Source organism: Megascapheus bottae, chromosome 6 (genome assembly GCF_031878675.1).
Source record: "Megascapheus bottae isolate mThoBot1 chromosome 6, mThoBot2.hap1, whole genome shotgun sequence".
NCBI classification, from domain to species: Eukaryota; Metazoa; Chordata; class Mammalia; order Rodentia; family Geomyidae; genus Megascapheus; species Megascapheus bottae.
Window position 1 is genome coordinate 37,530,613 of NC_143514.1, and position 17,688 is coordinate 37,548,300.

At 35.1% G+C, this 17,688-nt stretch overlaps 1 protein-coding gene across 4 annotated transcripts in view; it reads right to left on the minus strand.

Annotated features, from left to right (window-relative positions):
• The window catches only part of Lrrc7 (leucine rich repeat containing 7), a 465,452-nt gene that overhangs the window by 275,455 nt on the left and 172,309 nt on the right, over nt 1–17,688 (minus strand). For all 4 annotated transcript variants that reach the window (XM_090334630.1, XM_090334629.1, XM_090334628.1 and 1 more), the window contains exon 3: nt 11,333–11,535. In XM_090334630.1, coding sequence (XP_090190756.1) covers nt 11,333–11,535 — 203 coding nt within the window. The remainder of the gene's footprint in view (nt 1–11,332; nt 11,536–17,688) is intronic.

Below are 17,688 nucleotides of genomic sequence, written 5' to 3' on the forward strand. Positions count from 1 at the left end.
ATCTGGAAATACTGTTAATTCCTCTTCTGGTGAACACTTACTAACTCATTCTTAGGTCCTGCTTGGAAAGAAGAATGCTCAGCAGTATTTCCAAAATACCTGCTATTTCCCATCCATATTAAACAATGTATTTGATTACAGTATGTCTTCCTTCCATGCTAAATAGCATATAACTCTATTCAATTACTATTATCCCAGTGCCTGGCAAATCACCTGGCACTCAGAAGATGCTCATTTTTTTCAATAAAAACACAAATCCATGTCTATATTGAGTCCTAAATGCAATTTTCTACAGAATTAAGGTTTCTTCAAGGTAGGAGCCAAGCTAGACGGGAGCTTTGGCATTTAGATATTCTTCTTTTTAAAGGGTTAGTCCTGCCATAAAACAAGGGAAAACTGGTAACAAATGGGAAGATAGTTGTCATTAGATTTTAAGTGTTTCAAAAAAAGAAGGCAGAAATATTGTTCATTTGCATGGCATGATTCATTTTAAATTTGGCCACTGACTCATCTTTGTATTTGTATTGTAGTCTTGACAGGTAAGGCTGAGAACTAGATTTCTCACTATCTTTTAGGATGTTTATGAAGATGTTGGGCTGATGTCCTATTGTTTGCATCAAACACAGGATTCATCTTTTTTTTTCCTCTCTCTACAATAACCTCTTCCAATGTTTAATAGTATCACTTCTTTGTTTTCTAAGGATGATACTATTTTCTTTGGTCAAAAGGCCCCCAGATTGGCAAAGCAAAAACATATAATTTAAAATAATATAAGGTAAATTTGTATTGTAATGGCTGTGCCATTTTCTAATTGAGTAACTTGGTAATCTTGGTCTTCACTGAGGTTCAGTGTACTTGATTTCAAATGAAGAAAATTAAATACTCTAAATAAGCCTACATTTCAGATACCTGATCCTTTGAACTCTTCCAACCCATGGTAAGATGTTATCTCTCATGTCACTGAAATTTTTATCTCACTGAATCTCAGCATTTCTTTCATTCATGAAAGACCTTTATCACTGGTATAAAATTTTCCCATCATGTCGTTCGTTTTCTTATTTATTCTCATGAGTGTCCAGATATGCTTTCATGTAATCAAACCACAAAACAACGGAACAAAACAACGGAACAAAACAACAGCCAAGAGTATTTTGATCTTAAGCTCTTCTCTCTAGCTTCTCTCATTTCCTCTCACAGGAAGACCTCCTCAGAGAGACATCTACATTATCATTGCCTTCTGAATCTCCTTCAGTCTCATTTCAACTTACTGCTGTGAAGATCACAAGCGACTTTCCACACAAGTGAACATAATGCCCCCTCCCCATTGCACTATCTTTGTCATCTCACTATCTTCATCAACCTCTCAATTTCTCTTTGTCAACCACTTTCTATTTTTTTTGGCTTCCATGACAACACACGCTTCCCTCCTTCATTAGCAACAATGCTTTCAACTTGTTTTCTTCCTTAAGAGAAATTCTTTTTTTATATGTTTTTTATTGTAATTAATAAAAGGGTTACATGATATTTGCCAGATAGAAGGTGCATTAATTCATATACATTGATACCCTTTCACATGTCTTGGTCCCCATTACCCTGCCCTCCCCCCCCTCCCCGTCTTGGTTTTACCCCTTCCCTATCCAATTTCAAATAACCAAATACAAATAAATCTAATATATCAGATAACAAAATGAGATACTATAACAATATGAGATAACCAAGGGACAGCAAAAGAGATGAGAGATAACATAGTACATTAAGGACAACAATCATTCATTATATGGCTTTTGTTTCAATATCCTGGAGGTCTTTTCAATTAGCTTCATACTATATGGCCTTATGTATCAAGGTTTTGCTCTATTGCAGATCTCTACTAGTACAGCCCAAGGTTTCTACTGATTATGACAAATGAAGGAAACCATTGAGCCTAAGTTCCTTTGAATCTGGCTTACTTCACTTAATATGATCAGGAAAATGAATAACAACAGATGCTGGAGGGGATGTGGCCAGGCGGGATCACTACTACACTGTTGGTGGGAGTGCAAACTCGTTCAACCACTATGGAAAGCAGTGTGGCAGTGCCTCAAAAACCTAACATAGAGATCCCTTATGACCCAGCAATTCCACTACTTGGCATTTACCCAACCATCCAGAAACTAGGGCATACTAAATCCACTACCACAACAATGTTCATTGCAGCATTATTCACCATAGCAAAAATATGGAACCAACCTAGATGTCCCTCAGTTGATGAATGGATCAACAGGTTGTGGTATTTGTACACAATGGAATTCTATGCTGCTGTCAGAAAAAACGACATCGACCCATTTGTTAGGAAATGGAAAGTCTTAGAAAAACAGAAATTCTTTTACAATTTCATTTTCCTAATTCATCCTATTAACAACTCTTCTCCTTTTCGCTGCAAAACACAGTAGGAAACACTTTTCTTTCTCTTCATGTTTAGTTGTGGTATTGAAGCCATTCATCTCTCACCTGAGTAATTGCAACATCTTCGAATCTCTTTGCTCTTTTTGCTTCTCCCCTTGAGATAGCAAAAGGTATCCTTACTCTAGCCCGAGTGGCATTTTTAAAACAATGGGTCATTTCATAATATTGATTTTCTTTTAAGTCTATTAGAAATAAAAGCTTAGGGACATTCTGCTGTTCCTGAATTCATGAGATTTTTTTTGCAAATAATAGAAATATTTAGTGAATTTACTCAAATAGAAGCAGTTTAAAGGATACATAAATGAAAAATATTAGACATGTATGTACAAAAAAGTGAATATAAATTAGTCAGCTCTGGACATTCCAGTTAAACATTCATAGATATACACATTCACCTTTTTCTTTATATAGATAAATACATACATGATAGGAAAATTCTGGGAAAAATATTAGAAATACTAAAATACACTCTCAAGTTTAAAAATTGCTAGAAAAAAGAGCTCCAGTTTCACTAATAATAACATGAAGGAGGTTAAGAAATCTCCAAAACATTATTTGAAATTTGATAGGGAAGGGGGGAAAAGCAAGACGGGTAGGGGGCGTGGGGGGGGAGGGAAATGGGTACCAAGACATGTGAAAGGGTATCAATGTATGTGAATTAATGCACCTTCTATCTGGCAAATATCATGTAACCCTTTTACTAATTACAATAAAAAAATGCAAAAAAAAAGAAATCTCCAAAACAGTTGGCTGCTTACATAAATAGAACAGTGGGACAAGCTGTGAAAAGCTCAGATAAACTTCGTAAGGTGATCTATCACAGAAAGAAAGTTTATCATCCCTTCTACAGAATTCATGAGATTTTACCCCACCATCTCCCTGTGGTTTCCTCTATTCTTTTTCATTCTCCCTCACCACACATTTCAGCTCTTTGACTCAGCCACACTCATTCCTAGCTGGCATGACCCTCACCTCCCAGAATATGTCTTCTTCCATCCTGCTCCTTAAAGGTGTAGTTATTATCCTTTCACTTTAAAGAAACCGGCAAGATAACCCCTGCTTTATTTTTATTTTAATGTTTGTTATTCCCTAATATTTTCTTTTAAAGTTGCTTATTCATATTTTTCTTTTTGCAGCAAAGTGGACTTTAAGAATAGGAACGTGTTGGTTTCATTCAGTGATGATTCACTTGTATCTAGGATCTTGCCTGTACATAGTTGATACTGAAGAAAGTTTTGTCGAATGAACAAATTAAAAAATTCTTATATTTTACCTAAAATTGATGGCATTCCCTTCCCCCAAATTGGCAGAGATGGTTATTTAATTGAATTTCAGTGCTATTTGGATACCATTTAGAAATAAGTGGAAATATGAGTAAGTATTCAGTTGAGTGACTTTAAGACATTTCTAAAAATGCCTAGAGTAATGCAGAGGTCAAGGCCATTCATTATCACATGTGATAAATAGTTGCTGATGTTATAAACAGTACATACATGATTAAGAGTTGCTGATTCTTAAACATTAAAACATTTTTAAATGCTTATTTAGACCAGAAGATTTTGCTTAAAGGAAATGACTTTTCTAATCTGTTCTTTGTCTCAGTCTTACAAGGCCACTGGAGAATCCATTGACAACGTTCATTTGTTGAGGAAAAAAAAAAAAAGAAAACATGCTCACAAAAATGCCAGAGTAATTATAATAAAAGAACAGATTTAAAGAATGCGTCCACAAAAAAAAGATTTAAAAAGTCAAATTGTTTTTATTTTTTGTAACACATGCATATATATGAGACAGTTTTATTCTGGAAGCCGTTATTTCTATATAGAAAAGTGCTATACTTTTGGCACAAGAGGACAGAATAGCATACTCTAGATTTTTATTGGAAAGGGGGATGTTAATCTTTCACCTTTATTTAATCTTGGATCTAAGAAAGCCCTTCATAAGTATATATTGGATTGCTTACATGAAGCTATAAACAATGGTGTTTATGAGAAACACAAATCTTGAAGAATTATTGTTGAGGTAACTATAAATGAGACACCTTTATCAAAAAAGTAGCAGCTTTTATTCTGTATTTGCAATTGTGAGTGTGTCATGTTTAATTTACAATAAGCCATTCAATATTTCTTCATTATCACAATTGTTTAATCTTCAACTGTAGTTTCTGCCACTTCATAAAGAAGCAGGAAAAGTTTTAAAAATCAATTACAACTCATTCTGATAAACTATATAAAAATTTGGAATTATCACCTCCCCCTGCAAGTTTTCACATTAAAAATTTTTTACGCTTTCTAAAATCTTATACTATTACACCACTACTGTAGGCTTTCCATAGAGTCTATTATACAAAGTTAAAGCCCCAAAAATAAGTGCCAAGAAATGGATACTTGCAAGAGAAGTGGTGAGGCAAAAGGAAGATGGGTACACAAATGAAATGGGGACAGGGGCTACAATGTAGTTAAAGAGTCCTTGCATATATCCCCAAATTAAGAAAAATCAGGGAAGAAATGAGTCAGAGGAGGAGGTGGACACAGGTCCCTGTGAAGGGAGTAACACAGATCAAGTTACATTGTATTCATAAACTGCTTTGCTAAATGGCTAAAAATCAACATATATCCTAGGAAATGAAGAAAACTGAGGAAGGAATGATGTGGGAGTGGGGATGAGAAGCTGAAAGAAGTGATATTGCTCAAGACACATTGTATTTACAGACTGTTTTGCTGAGTGGCGACTCCTTTGTGCACCTACTTGAATGTAATATTTTAAAAATAAAAACAAATAAGAAAAATATTTCTGCTACTTTTTCATTGATATTAGGCCTCTTACAGAATGAGCAAATGTCTTTAATGCTAAACCATTTTATTTAAAGGTATACAAAAACATGGCCTTGAGCCAATCTGTCTTTTTTCTCTTCTTTTATTATCATAAGCTGATTGTACAAAGGAGCTTTATTGAAAAATTTATGCCTGTGCATGTAATGTGCTTTAATTATACCACTCCCTCTGTACTACTTTTCTTAATCTTCTTTTATTTACCTTCATTATGATATTTTGTGTGTATATAATATCCTTTTATAACATTTATCCCTACCTCCAGACTAATAAGTCTTAAGCAGCTATTATCAGAGAACCAAAAGAAGAAATCAACAAAATCAACTGTATGATCTATAGAAAATGGAAGTTTGTCCAGTGTTGGTGTCTCAGGCCTGTAATCCTAACTACTCAGGAGGTTGAGATCTGAAGAGGATCATGGTTCAAAGCCAGCTCAGCTCAGAAATGTATGAAACTCTTATCCCCAATTAATCATAGAAAAAGCTAGAAGTGGCACTGTGGGTCAACTAGTAGACTGCTAGCCTTGAGCAAAAGGTGCTCAGGTAAATTGTCCAGCCACAGAGATCAAGCCTCAGGACTGGAAAGAAAAAAAAAAGGAATGTCATTTTTTCATTCTTATGTGGAAATTATTTCCCTTATTCTGTTAGATGTCTGACTTTTCTTTTAAAGATTTCCCTCATTTATTACTCCTTGGAGATGAAGAGGGATCTTAAACAAAAGTCAGGCTTACATGAAGGTCTTTGGAGGTTGCTGTTCTCACAAGAGCACCAGTGTGTGAACTAGACCATTCTAAACGGAATATAGGATTTTCTTAATTCTAACTTTTTTCATTTAAATGATTATTTCCATTTAAAGATATTGAACACTGTGGTTCAAGTGGTAGAGTGTTAGCCATGAGTACAAAGAGGCTCAGAGACAGCACCCAGGCTCTGAGTTCAAGCCCCACGACTGGGGGACAAAATTGAGCTTGTCTTAATCTTATGAGCCTATATATTTTCATCTTTTCCTAAAATTGCCAGTTGGATTTTGTGGCTTGAAGTAAACAAACTCTATAGTAAAAATAAATAGCAAATCTGTAACTCTTTGTTAACCAATTAATTTTCCTCATCATGCAGTATTTGCTATTATTTTAAAGAAAAACTTTAAAAATGTTCTTTCATGTTGAAACAAACCATCTGTCTTTTCTCAAGAATTATAGATTCCTTAGCTATTTTTGAAATGCTTTCATATATTTTAGATTTTTTTGTCCTTATTGAAACCTTAGGAAAAATTTTCCTTCTTAACTGAAGTTAAGGTGAGTGAAAGTGGTGGACCTTGCATTCAATTAGTATTCTCCCTTACCAGCTTTCTTTACAACTTATTATATAATATTTCTATGATAAAAATGGAGAAACATAGATGCTACTCTACACATTGGAACACTTGTACTGTTTATTATTTGTGACTGTTTAAGACGTATCAAGGAGACAAGAATGTAGCTTTGAAAGTATGATGATTCAGATGTTGTTCTATTAACTTATTTTTCCAGTCCTGGGGCTTGAACTCGGGGCCTGAGCATTGTCCTTGAGCTTGAGCTTTCTCAATCTTAGAGCTCTAGAACTTGAGCCACAGCATTACTTCCAGTTTTTTCTATGTATGTGGTAACAAGGAATTGAAGCTGGGTCTTTGTGCATGCTAGGCAAGCACTCTACCAGTAGGCCAAACTCCTAGCCCTATTCCTCTTTGAATATTGCTAGATTAACAACCTATTTAAGCACATTCATCAGGTATAATTTTCAACATGAATTTCCAATTTTAAGATAATTTATCTTCTCTTTTCCAGAGTACTTCAGTATTAAGATGTTCTGCAGTTTTTCATTTGATTGTTTTATTCATGGTACTCATTCCCTATCATTATATATAATATTAACCTATTACAGTATGCTACTCTATCTACAATTTTAAGTTCTTATTTCAAAAATAACAAGGGAACATTAAATAATAAATTGTGTGGATCTTTGTGTGAAAAACATATGTCTTTTTGCACTTTTAACTTTTAGTAAGCAACATAGAACTATTCCTGAGGAAAATAGTTTTACTTGTTTCAAGTCTATTTTTGCCTATTTTTGACACACTCTTGACATATCTTCTCTAATGTTGTTAAGTTTGACTTTTTGTTCCCCAGCTGTTGTATAACACATTAGGGATGTAAAACTCAGAATCCTCATTGCATAAATTAGTAAAACATAAATAAAAAAACTGTTAAAATAATCTTTATCAAAATACAATATCAAGAATACAAATGTGTATTTAATACTCAACAGATCTGAAACCATAGTGCTAACAATACTAGCAAAACACAAAGAAAGTGATAAGATAGAATGGTAGACATAAAAATCTTTAATCCACCTATGAGGATTTAAGTACCCAAAGAATTAAATAACTTGCCTATAAAGCATGAAAGACCTTTTTTTGCCAGTCCTGGGCTTGAGCTCAGGGCCTGAGCACTGTCCTTGGATTTTCTCAGGGCTAGATCTCTATCACTTGAGCCTCAGCACCACTTCTGGCTTTTTTTTTTCTATGTATGTGGTACTGAGGAATCGAACCTGGGCCTTTGTGCATGCTAGCCAAGCACTCTACCACTAGGCCAAACTCCCAGCCCATGAAAGACTTTCTTTCTTTCTTTCTTTCTTTTTAATACTATTTATTATTTATTTATTTAGCCAGTCCTGGGCTTGAGCTCAGGGCCTGAGCACTGTCCTTGGGCTTTCCTCAAGGCTAGTGTTCTACCCTGAGCCAGGGCACCACTTCTGGCTTTTTCTATGTATGTGGCGCCGAGGAATGGAACCTGGGTCTTCATGCATGCTAGGCAGGCACTCTATCACTAGGCCAAACTCCCGGCCCCCCATGAAAGACTTTCTATATAGGCATTAGGTAAGAACAACTTTTCAAGCCAGGCACAGTGGCTCCTGCCTATAATCCCAGCTACTCAGGATGTTGAGATCTGAGGATCATGGTTCAAAGCCATCTTGGGCACTAAAATCCAGTGAGACTCTGATCTACAATTAACCTCTACAAAACCGGAAGTGGTGCTGTGGCTCCAGTGATAAGGTGGTATCGTTGAACTGAAAAACTCAGGGACAGTGCCCGGGCTCAAGAACAACTTTCCCTTCCTTCTTTCCTGTGTAGCATTTGGTAGTATACATTGATCACTGTAATACACTAGATTCTAATATATGACAACCACCAATTACTACTATGCATCATATTGCCAATGAGGTGGCCCAGCATTCCATCACAGTATGAGTAAGATCAGTTTTTTTCTTGTCCCAGTAGTTTATTCTTTAATCTGTTGTTGATTCAATAATAAACACTGTGATTCAATGGCTAATGATATATGAGGACAAATTAGCTAAGAGTATGAAAGGAGACCCTTTTGTATCCACAAAAACATCTTTACTTGTCAGATATTTCTTTCTTTGGAAACTGGGTGAGTTTAGAAATGTCAGAGACATTCTATCACCTTGAGCAAAACTAGAAACTAAAGTTTCTCCTAAAGAAACTAAAATAAATCAGTCTGGATCTTGTGCTGATATGACTCTCCCACTTAAGTGAAAGGATAGTTCTTCTAAAAGTTGGTTTGACTTCAGTTTTGTATTACTTCAAATACATAATCAAGCTTGAGTTGTTTTGGGCTATGTTTTTTAAAATCTCATTTTTAGCAATATGCAAATATGATCATATATTGTTATGATCATATCTCAGATGTTTTATAACTTTGATCATATGTTGATATAGTAAATCCTCAGTATAAAACTAGCTTTAAAAACTATTCAATGAATGGAGAAAATTCATTTGAGAATTCAGAGAATTCTTAAAGGAAATTACATAAGAAGTCTTCTAAATATGTAGATTATGCCAATAAAAATGATACTAAACATCTTTAATTTGACTACATTGGGAAACATACTTTTTGATGCACTTATATTGTTGTTTCTCCTAATTTACTGCTTTATCCATGTAAACAGAGAAAATATCTTAATATTTCTCTTCTAAGAAATATCTAAGATTTTTAATGATTTATGGGGCTCAAGATTTTCAATGATATTGTCTGACTAATATGTTAAATCAAACAGTGCTATGTGACTTTTAAACCATCCCATTCTCCTCAAATATTGTCAGCACTGAATCCCACATCCTCACAATCTCAAACTTCACAACTCAGCTAACCTCCCCAGTGTCTACCGTTGGTACCACATTATTATTATTATTTCTCTGCCAGTCCTGGGGCTTGAACTCAGGGCCTGGGCTCTGTACTTGGCCTTTCTCAAGGTTAGAGCTCTACCACTTGCGCCTCAGCACCACTTCCAGCTTTTTTTTTCTATATATGTGGTACTGAGGAATCGAACCTGGGTCTTCGTGCATGCTAGGCAAGCACTCTACCTACCACTAGGCCAAACTCCCGGCCCCACATTAAATTTTTGTATCTCTTCTTTTGACCAAGCCCTATCAAATCTCACTTAGAATGGAATTCTTTTCAAAATATAAGCTGTATCACAATATTTAGCTCTTTGGCTCTGATTATATACATTATTGAGCACTGACCTCTAAGGCTTCTTTTTCCCTGTAATTAGGTTGTCAAATACTCAAGAATAGGGATTGATATTTATTCCTCTCATAAACTCCTAAAACTAAAAGTATTATTATAGGGAAAAGATATTTAACAAATGCTTGGTGGAAAATAAACTATATTTTAGTTATTTGCCTTACAAATATGATTTATGGATCTAGGTAAAGATTTTAAAGTAAGGTAGGCTAATTAAGAATAACATGACTTTCCTAGGCTTAGCAAATACAGGTTTTCAATAAGTATAAATTTTAAAAAGCTACTTAGTCACATGCATGTATATGGACAGGCAAGGAAACATAAGTTCCATTCTATATTCCTATAGTTTCTGTTCTGATGGGAGGATAGCTCTTTCAGTCTAGCTTTTTATTTGATATTCTAGAATGATAATTATCCATATAATCAACAACTTTTAAGGCCTTGCTCAACTCTCCTCAACAATGATCCAAGAAGAAGTATACCAAAGATACCATTCCAGTGCCAAAATAATAGATTTGCAAAGTGCATCTTAGATATTTCTTAACTTTCAAGTGTTATATAAACATCATCATTTATAACCCTAAGTAAAAATAATTATTCATAATTATTTTTATTAACATAACAAAATTTTGCATATGAAGTTCAAACTTCTATTGTAGAAGATGTTTGTCTCTCGTTAGTAAGGTATTTAATAGATTTCTGTTAGCATAAGCCATGGAAATGGAATATATTTTGTTGCATATGTCCTTCACAGGAACATTCATATTCACTACTTGTTCTAAGTGATTTACATCAGTGGTTGTTAAGAGCAACTTAGACTTGAACCTCTTTGTGTGGCCTGGCTCTACTTTAACTATTCTTTTACCATCCCATCTAGTCTTCAACAGAGAAGGTAGTCCCCAGAGGCCTTGATTTTCTTGTATAGACCAGTCTTAATAGTGTAAATGCAAAAGTATGTAAACTTCATTACTTAAAAATTTTAGTGAATTATTTTTACTAGTTACAGTCTATGTGAATTCAGTGTTGCACTGAATATTCAAATACTTAAAAACCTGAGAATGTTGCATGCTTCTCACAATAGTAATATCTGTACATCTGTGTGAATAAAAGCATTTCTCAGATGTAAAACAGATGTATAATGCTTTAAAACAATGTCACCAGTTCTGGAATGAGTATTATATTTTCATTCCTTTTGTAAGGTATTAACCCCTCAAATACTCTTGTGGAGACCACTTTACCATAACAAGGCATAATTCATAAAAGGGTTTTTATGGGTTTGTTATTAATATATCATATTAAATTATAAATGGAGTGTTATTAAAATATAATCAGAATGTCAGGGAGATCATATCAATCCCAATAATTTGTCAGCTACCCAGATGGAAGATCATTATAAACATTACAAGTATATACGATTTTTGGAGATGATGGAACACTCATTTTTAGCATGCTTCAGGTTGTCAACAATTACCTTGGGTAGCTCCTCAATTTGGTTGGCATCCAGGTAAAGCTCCTCCAATGTCCGCTCAAAGTTAAAGACCTCCTTTGGCACCTGTTGAAGGCTGCAGTGGGAGTAATCTAACACGGAGATGATTTCCTCTTCACCTCGGAAACATCGGCACGGCACCAGACGGCCGATGATTTTCCGTTTGGTGGTCATCTCCAGGCACTGCACTAGGGAGACACAAAAGCCAAGTGTTCAATCAACTGCGTTCCATGAAGCATGCTTGTACAATGTGTAGCACTTCAAAATTTAACTCGTATACTTCCTGATTCTATAATATTTTACAGTTTTCATAGGACACATGTATTATACTATTGAATCCATAAGTAGTCCTATAGGATAAGTGACACATATAGCAAATTAAAAAAAAATGGGCTCAGAGGAGTTGAGACATCCTCCCAGCTTTAGATTGCAGTGAGAGGACAAACTGGCAGACTTCTGAGGATGCTATTATTTTGCTTACAGTCTCATGTAAAACATGAATCCATAAGATAATTCTTTTTTTGGGGGGGTCATGGAGCTTGAACTCTGCCTAGGCAGTATTGTCCCTGAGCTCTTCAGCTAAAGGCTACCACTCTACCTTTGAGCCAAGCCCCACTTCCCATTTTCTATAGGTTAATGGGATAAGAATCTCAAATCCTTTTGTGCTCGGGCTGACTTTGAACCTTGGTCCTCAGATCTCAGCCTCCTGAGTAGGTGTGATGACAGGTGTGAGCCACCACGCCCGGCTGGATCCATAAGATCATTCTTTTACACAAATTACAGTGCAGAAAACAACTTCTAGAATGTGTTGGAAAAAGCAATTCTTTTGTCCTTTCAAAAATATTCAAAAGTCCCTCTTAAAGTTACTTATGATCCATATATTAATTCTATAAGTAAACATATTTGCTAGATAACTGGATACTAACAGATTCTTATTTAGACGTGAATATAGATATGGATCATGTCTTGTTTTATGGAGTTTATACTGTGTTTAAGTTCTAGATTGGGTTTGAATTGGTTACTCACTTCAAATCTCATAAAACCTTACAGATGTATATCATAGCATCTTTAACCTTGTATTTAATTTACTGCTTTTTTATGTTATATTCTCCTATACTATAAGCTCTTGAGGGATAGTGATATATTTTGTTCATCTTTGTGTTTGCTTTGGTATCTGACATACTGTTATTCACTAACAGCAGCAGAATGAGCAGATCAACATACAAATGGATAGATATGTTGAGAGTTTTTATCAGTATCAGCAGCTGACAATTTCATTGAGAAGATGTCATTCTAATGAGAAGGTCACTTATGTTTATGAGTACTATGTCTCCAGGAAGAATACATTTTGCTTTCTGATTATATGCATTCTTTCATCAGGTATGAAGCAAATTTTTAGGAATGTTTTGTCTTACATATTATTTTTGCCAGTACTAAGGCTTGAACTCAGGGCCTGAGCACTATCCTTGGGCTTTCTCAAGGTTATCTATCTGCCACTTGAGCCACCATACCACTTCCAGCCTTTTCTATGTATGTGTTACCAAGGAATTGAACTCAGGTCTTCGTGCATGCTAGGTAAGAACTCTACCAGTAGGTTAAAGTCCTGACCCCATGTCTTACATATTTTTAAATTATAACACTGATCAAAACATTGTGCCCAACACTGAATTACTACTGAATGAACGTTAATTTGAAAGGTGTATTTAACTTGTTAATTTATTCTTATTTAGAATATAAACTCCTAGTTGAAATACAAGTTTGCAATATTTTAAAAATTATATAAAATCACTTTTCAAGTTGCTTAGATTATATCAAATTTGAAGACAACCTGTTGATTTTCAGACTAAACTTATTGTTATACGTCCTTTCTTAGGCTTTTAAAAATTTTATTGTAAAGGCGATGTACAGAGGAGTTAGTTACATAAGTCAATTAATGAGCACATTTCCTTTTGAACAATATCACCTCTATCCTCATATTCTTCCAGTGTTTCCCCTTCGGACTTCCATCCCCCAAGGTTCTATCATTTATTTCTAACATAGTGTCTAGTGGATTTCACTGATGAATTTGTTCACCCTTTGTCCTGTGGCTTCTGTGCTTCCCCTTCCTCACCCTATCCAGAACCCCGCCCCCCCACAAACAGTATAATAAAAAAAAACAATTTTCAATTTCTTGGGGTTCATTTTGATAAGCATCATTTTATATGGTCATATACAGCATTGTTTACTGTACAAAGATATGGAATCAACCCAGATGGTCCTCAGTGGATGAATGGACCAAGAGAATGTAGTATGCATACACAATAGTCATTGCCCCATCCATAAGGAAATGGAAAGACTTGGAAAAAATTATGCTAAGCAAAGTAAGCCAGACCCAAAGACACATATGTTTCAGTTTCTCTCATTTGTAATAATTACAATGTGCCTATAAATCTAAAAGTAAACCCAATTGAAAATAAAAGACAAAAATTTGTATCAGGACATGATTAATTAGATAGCAGTCTAAATATTTACACAGGGAGAACAAATGAAGGATCAGAAGGGCTCAATAGCTAATAGCTTGTAACTTAATGAAAAGACAGGGCCAGGAGCATGGGCTAGTGGGTAGTGTGCTCACCTAGCATGTATGAAGTCCTGGGTTCAAGTCCCTGGGACCACATAGAAAAAAGGAAAGCTGGAAGTGGAAATCAAAAGCTGGGCATGATGGCCCATGCCTATTATCCAAGCTACTCAGGAGGCTGAGATCTGAGGATCAAGTTTCAAAGCCAGCCCTGGCACAAAAGGACCTGAGACTCTTATCTCCAGTTAACCTCTGGAAAAAGGAACTGGGGCTGGCTCAAGGGTTGGATGGTAGCCGTGAGCTGAAGAGCTCAGGGACAGTGCCCAGGCTGAGTTCAACCCCCATGATCATTAAAAAAAAAAAGAAAAGGAAAAAAGAAAAGACAAATGTACATATTCATAATCATAATGAATCCTATGAATAATCAGGAAAATAAATTTGTGTCTTACAGTTCAAAAAGAAATGTGCTTATTACTTGACTTATGTGATGTAACTGTAACCTCTCTGGACATCACCTTTACAATGATAAAAAAAAATGTGTCTAAGCTTATAATCAAAATACAAAGACAAAATATCTTGTCAGAGGTAAAAAATTTCTATACAGAGGAAAATTAATTTGTCTGGAACATGTCACCAGACTTCTCTACCAAAATCCACAAACTGGAGACTAAGAATGTTGAGTGAAAGATATTATCTGCTTAATCAAACTATCTTGCAAGGAAAGAGACATGAAGACATTTTTAAGACCTTCAAAAATAGAGTGTTTGCCTTTGTCAGACTTCACCAAAATGGACTCCTCTTCTTTTTTTATTAAAATGGAATCTTTGTGAAAACAGAAAAATAAATTAAAAATTCTACTTTTCTTATTGCTTCCAGTGCTCTTTGCATTCTTGTCTACTTTTATACTCATAGTACTATGCACTTCTCATATGACTATATATTATACAGCTACATACAAAAAGTCATTTTGATCACATTTTCATGACTCATTCCAAGGCAACCTGGTCACTAGACTTAAAGATCTGTGAGGGTTAATGGGTACCAAGACATGTGAAAGGGTATCAATGTATGTGAATTAATGCACCTTCTATCTGGCAAATACCATGTAACCCTTTTATTAATTACAATAAAAAATAATAAAAAAAATATCTGTGAGGGTAGTGTAAGTGGCCATCTTCCTCAACATGTATATGCTTGGTAACTTGTCTAGTATCCAGTTCAAAGTATTTCCTTTTTATCATATCTTCTTGTTGAAGTAATATATGCTGGGGTTACAGTTGCTTAAAATAAACAACATTAACTGCAAAGATAAATAACGGATTAGACAAGCTTTGAAAAACTTCAAGTAAATTTACAGCCTATCATCTTAAGAGATCTCCTTTGATGAGAAATAAGCAGTTTCATACCATATTTTAATGAAAAGCTAATTAAGCATTGGTGTGTCTTGATGTGTAGAAGAACACACAGAATAATTAGTAGAGCCAGACTTTTGGCTCACAACCCTTTATCTGAAACCACTGCGCTTTAAAAAAATTTTATTATAATTAATAGAAGGGTTACATTATATTCGCCATATAGCTCATGTTTTGGCCACTGTGCTTTTCTGATAAAATATCCTGACCTTGATGTATACAGATTAGCAACTGATCATTTACAAACTTGTAAATTCACCAGAAATTTTTTTCTTCCCTCCTTCCCTCCTTCCCTCTTTCCCTCCCTCCCTTCCTTCTCTCTTTGTCTACCTCTCTCTCTTTCTCTCTCATACACACACACACATGTATGCACATGCACACATGCACACACACACACACACACACACATATACTTGACTGTGATTTACACACAGAGTAGTTTTTAGGATTAGAGCAAAAGGAGAAGGCAGAAAGCAGAAAGATAACATTGCTCTTTTCCCAAATGAGTTCTGAAATATTTTTTTAATTAGGAAGAATATGTAGTACTGTAGAGTGAATCAAATGGAGTAAAGCACAATAAAAGAAAAATAATGAAAACATTATATACATGATATACAAAATCACATATTTGCTGCTTTTTTCCTGACTCAAAGTCATAGCCTACTACATAACTAAACCAGAAATCTGACTTCTAATATTATCACACATCCCACACATCAAAATGGAAGTTCTGCTGAGTAATGTGTGTGGCTTATTTCTACAATCACAGTACTCTGAAAGCTGAGGCAGGTGGACTGCAAATTGTTGGTGTTTGACTACCTAGTAATATCCTTTTTCAAAAGAAAATAAAAATGAAACTTTTGGATTTTTTTGTAAGAGAATGAAGCAGAAAATAGATACATCTTGTTTCTGTTGACTTTTTTCAAAAAACAGAGAAGAGAATCTTTTCTTGATTCTTAGACTGCTGCCCACCCTTTCCTTCCCTCTTAAATTATATATACACTTTAGAACACCGTACAGTCAGAAACTTTCTAAGTAAGCTTTAGGGGTTCAGCAAATCAAAGAAAGAATTGACAAATGGGATCTTCTCACACTAACAAGTTTCTGCATTGCAAAAGACCTAGTTACCAAGCTAAAATGACAGCCTACAGAATGGGAGAGTCTTTGCCAGATATACACCAAACAATGGACTAATATCCAGAATATACAAAGAGTTCAGGAAACTAAACCCTCCAAGAATGTAAAAGAATCCAATTAAAAAAGTAGCAAATGAGCTGAATAGAGACTTCTCAGATGAAGAGGTAATACATGGCGAATAAACACATGAAGAAATGTTCATTTCTCTGGCCTTGTAGAACTACAGATATTCCATCTCACTCTAGGTAGAATGGCCATAATCAAGAACATACACAAGAGTACATGGGTAAAAAAATCCAATACACAATTGATGAGAATTTAAACTTGTTTACTTGCTCTGGATATCAATTTGGCTATTCTTCAAAAACTCATCATAGAAATTCCCTGTGATCCAGCAATGCCACTACTGGGCATTTATCCAAAAGATTATAAATTGGGATACAGTAAAGCTACCTACACAACCATGATCACTGCTGAACTATTCATCATAGTCAAGGGAGGGATACAGCCCAGATGCCTCTCAATGGGTGGTCTGGTATATAAACACAATGGAATTCTACTCATCCATCAGGAAGAATTAAATTAATTTTTAGAGAAATATATGGACATGGAAAAATTATGGTGTGTGATGTAAGTCATGCCCAGAGAGTAAAAGGATATAGTTTTTTCTCCTATGTGGGAGCTAGAACTAATTTATAAATGTATATGTAAACATATATGGGATTGTAGTACATGTGTGCAAATGTATTAATGCAAATATAATATTTGCAAGGAGAGAATTCAAATGGTGCAATTTCTTAGGAGTATGTAATAATTCAGGAGGCTGAGATATGAGGATCAAGGTTCAAAATGAGCCCAGTCAGAAAAGTCCGTGAGACTCTTATCTCCAATAAACTAGTCAGCCTAAGCCAAAGGTGGTATTGCATGTGGCTCAAGTAGTCTGTTATTCTTGAGCATAGAGGCTCAGGGACAGCAACCAGGCCCAGAATTCATGTTCCAGGACCAGCAAAAAATATGTATCACGGAGGCCAAAGGTAGGGGAAGTAGAGAATAAGAGAGGGAGGATGCAGGTACAATGTTCAATGCATAGCCTATGAAACTTAGAAACCAGAAAGGAAGGTGGGGTTTGGAGGGATAGGAATGATGAAAGGGGTGGCTTCAGCTAAGATGCATTATACTTATAAACTGATTTGTCAAATGGTAACTCATTTGTACAACTGCTTAAAGACAATAAA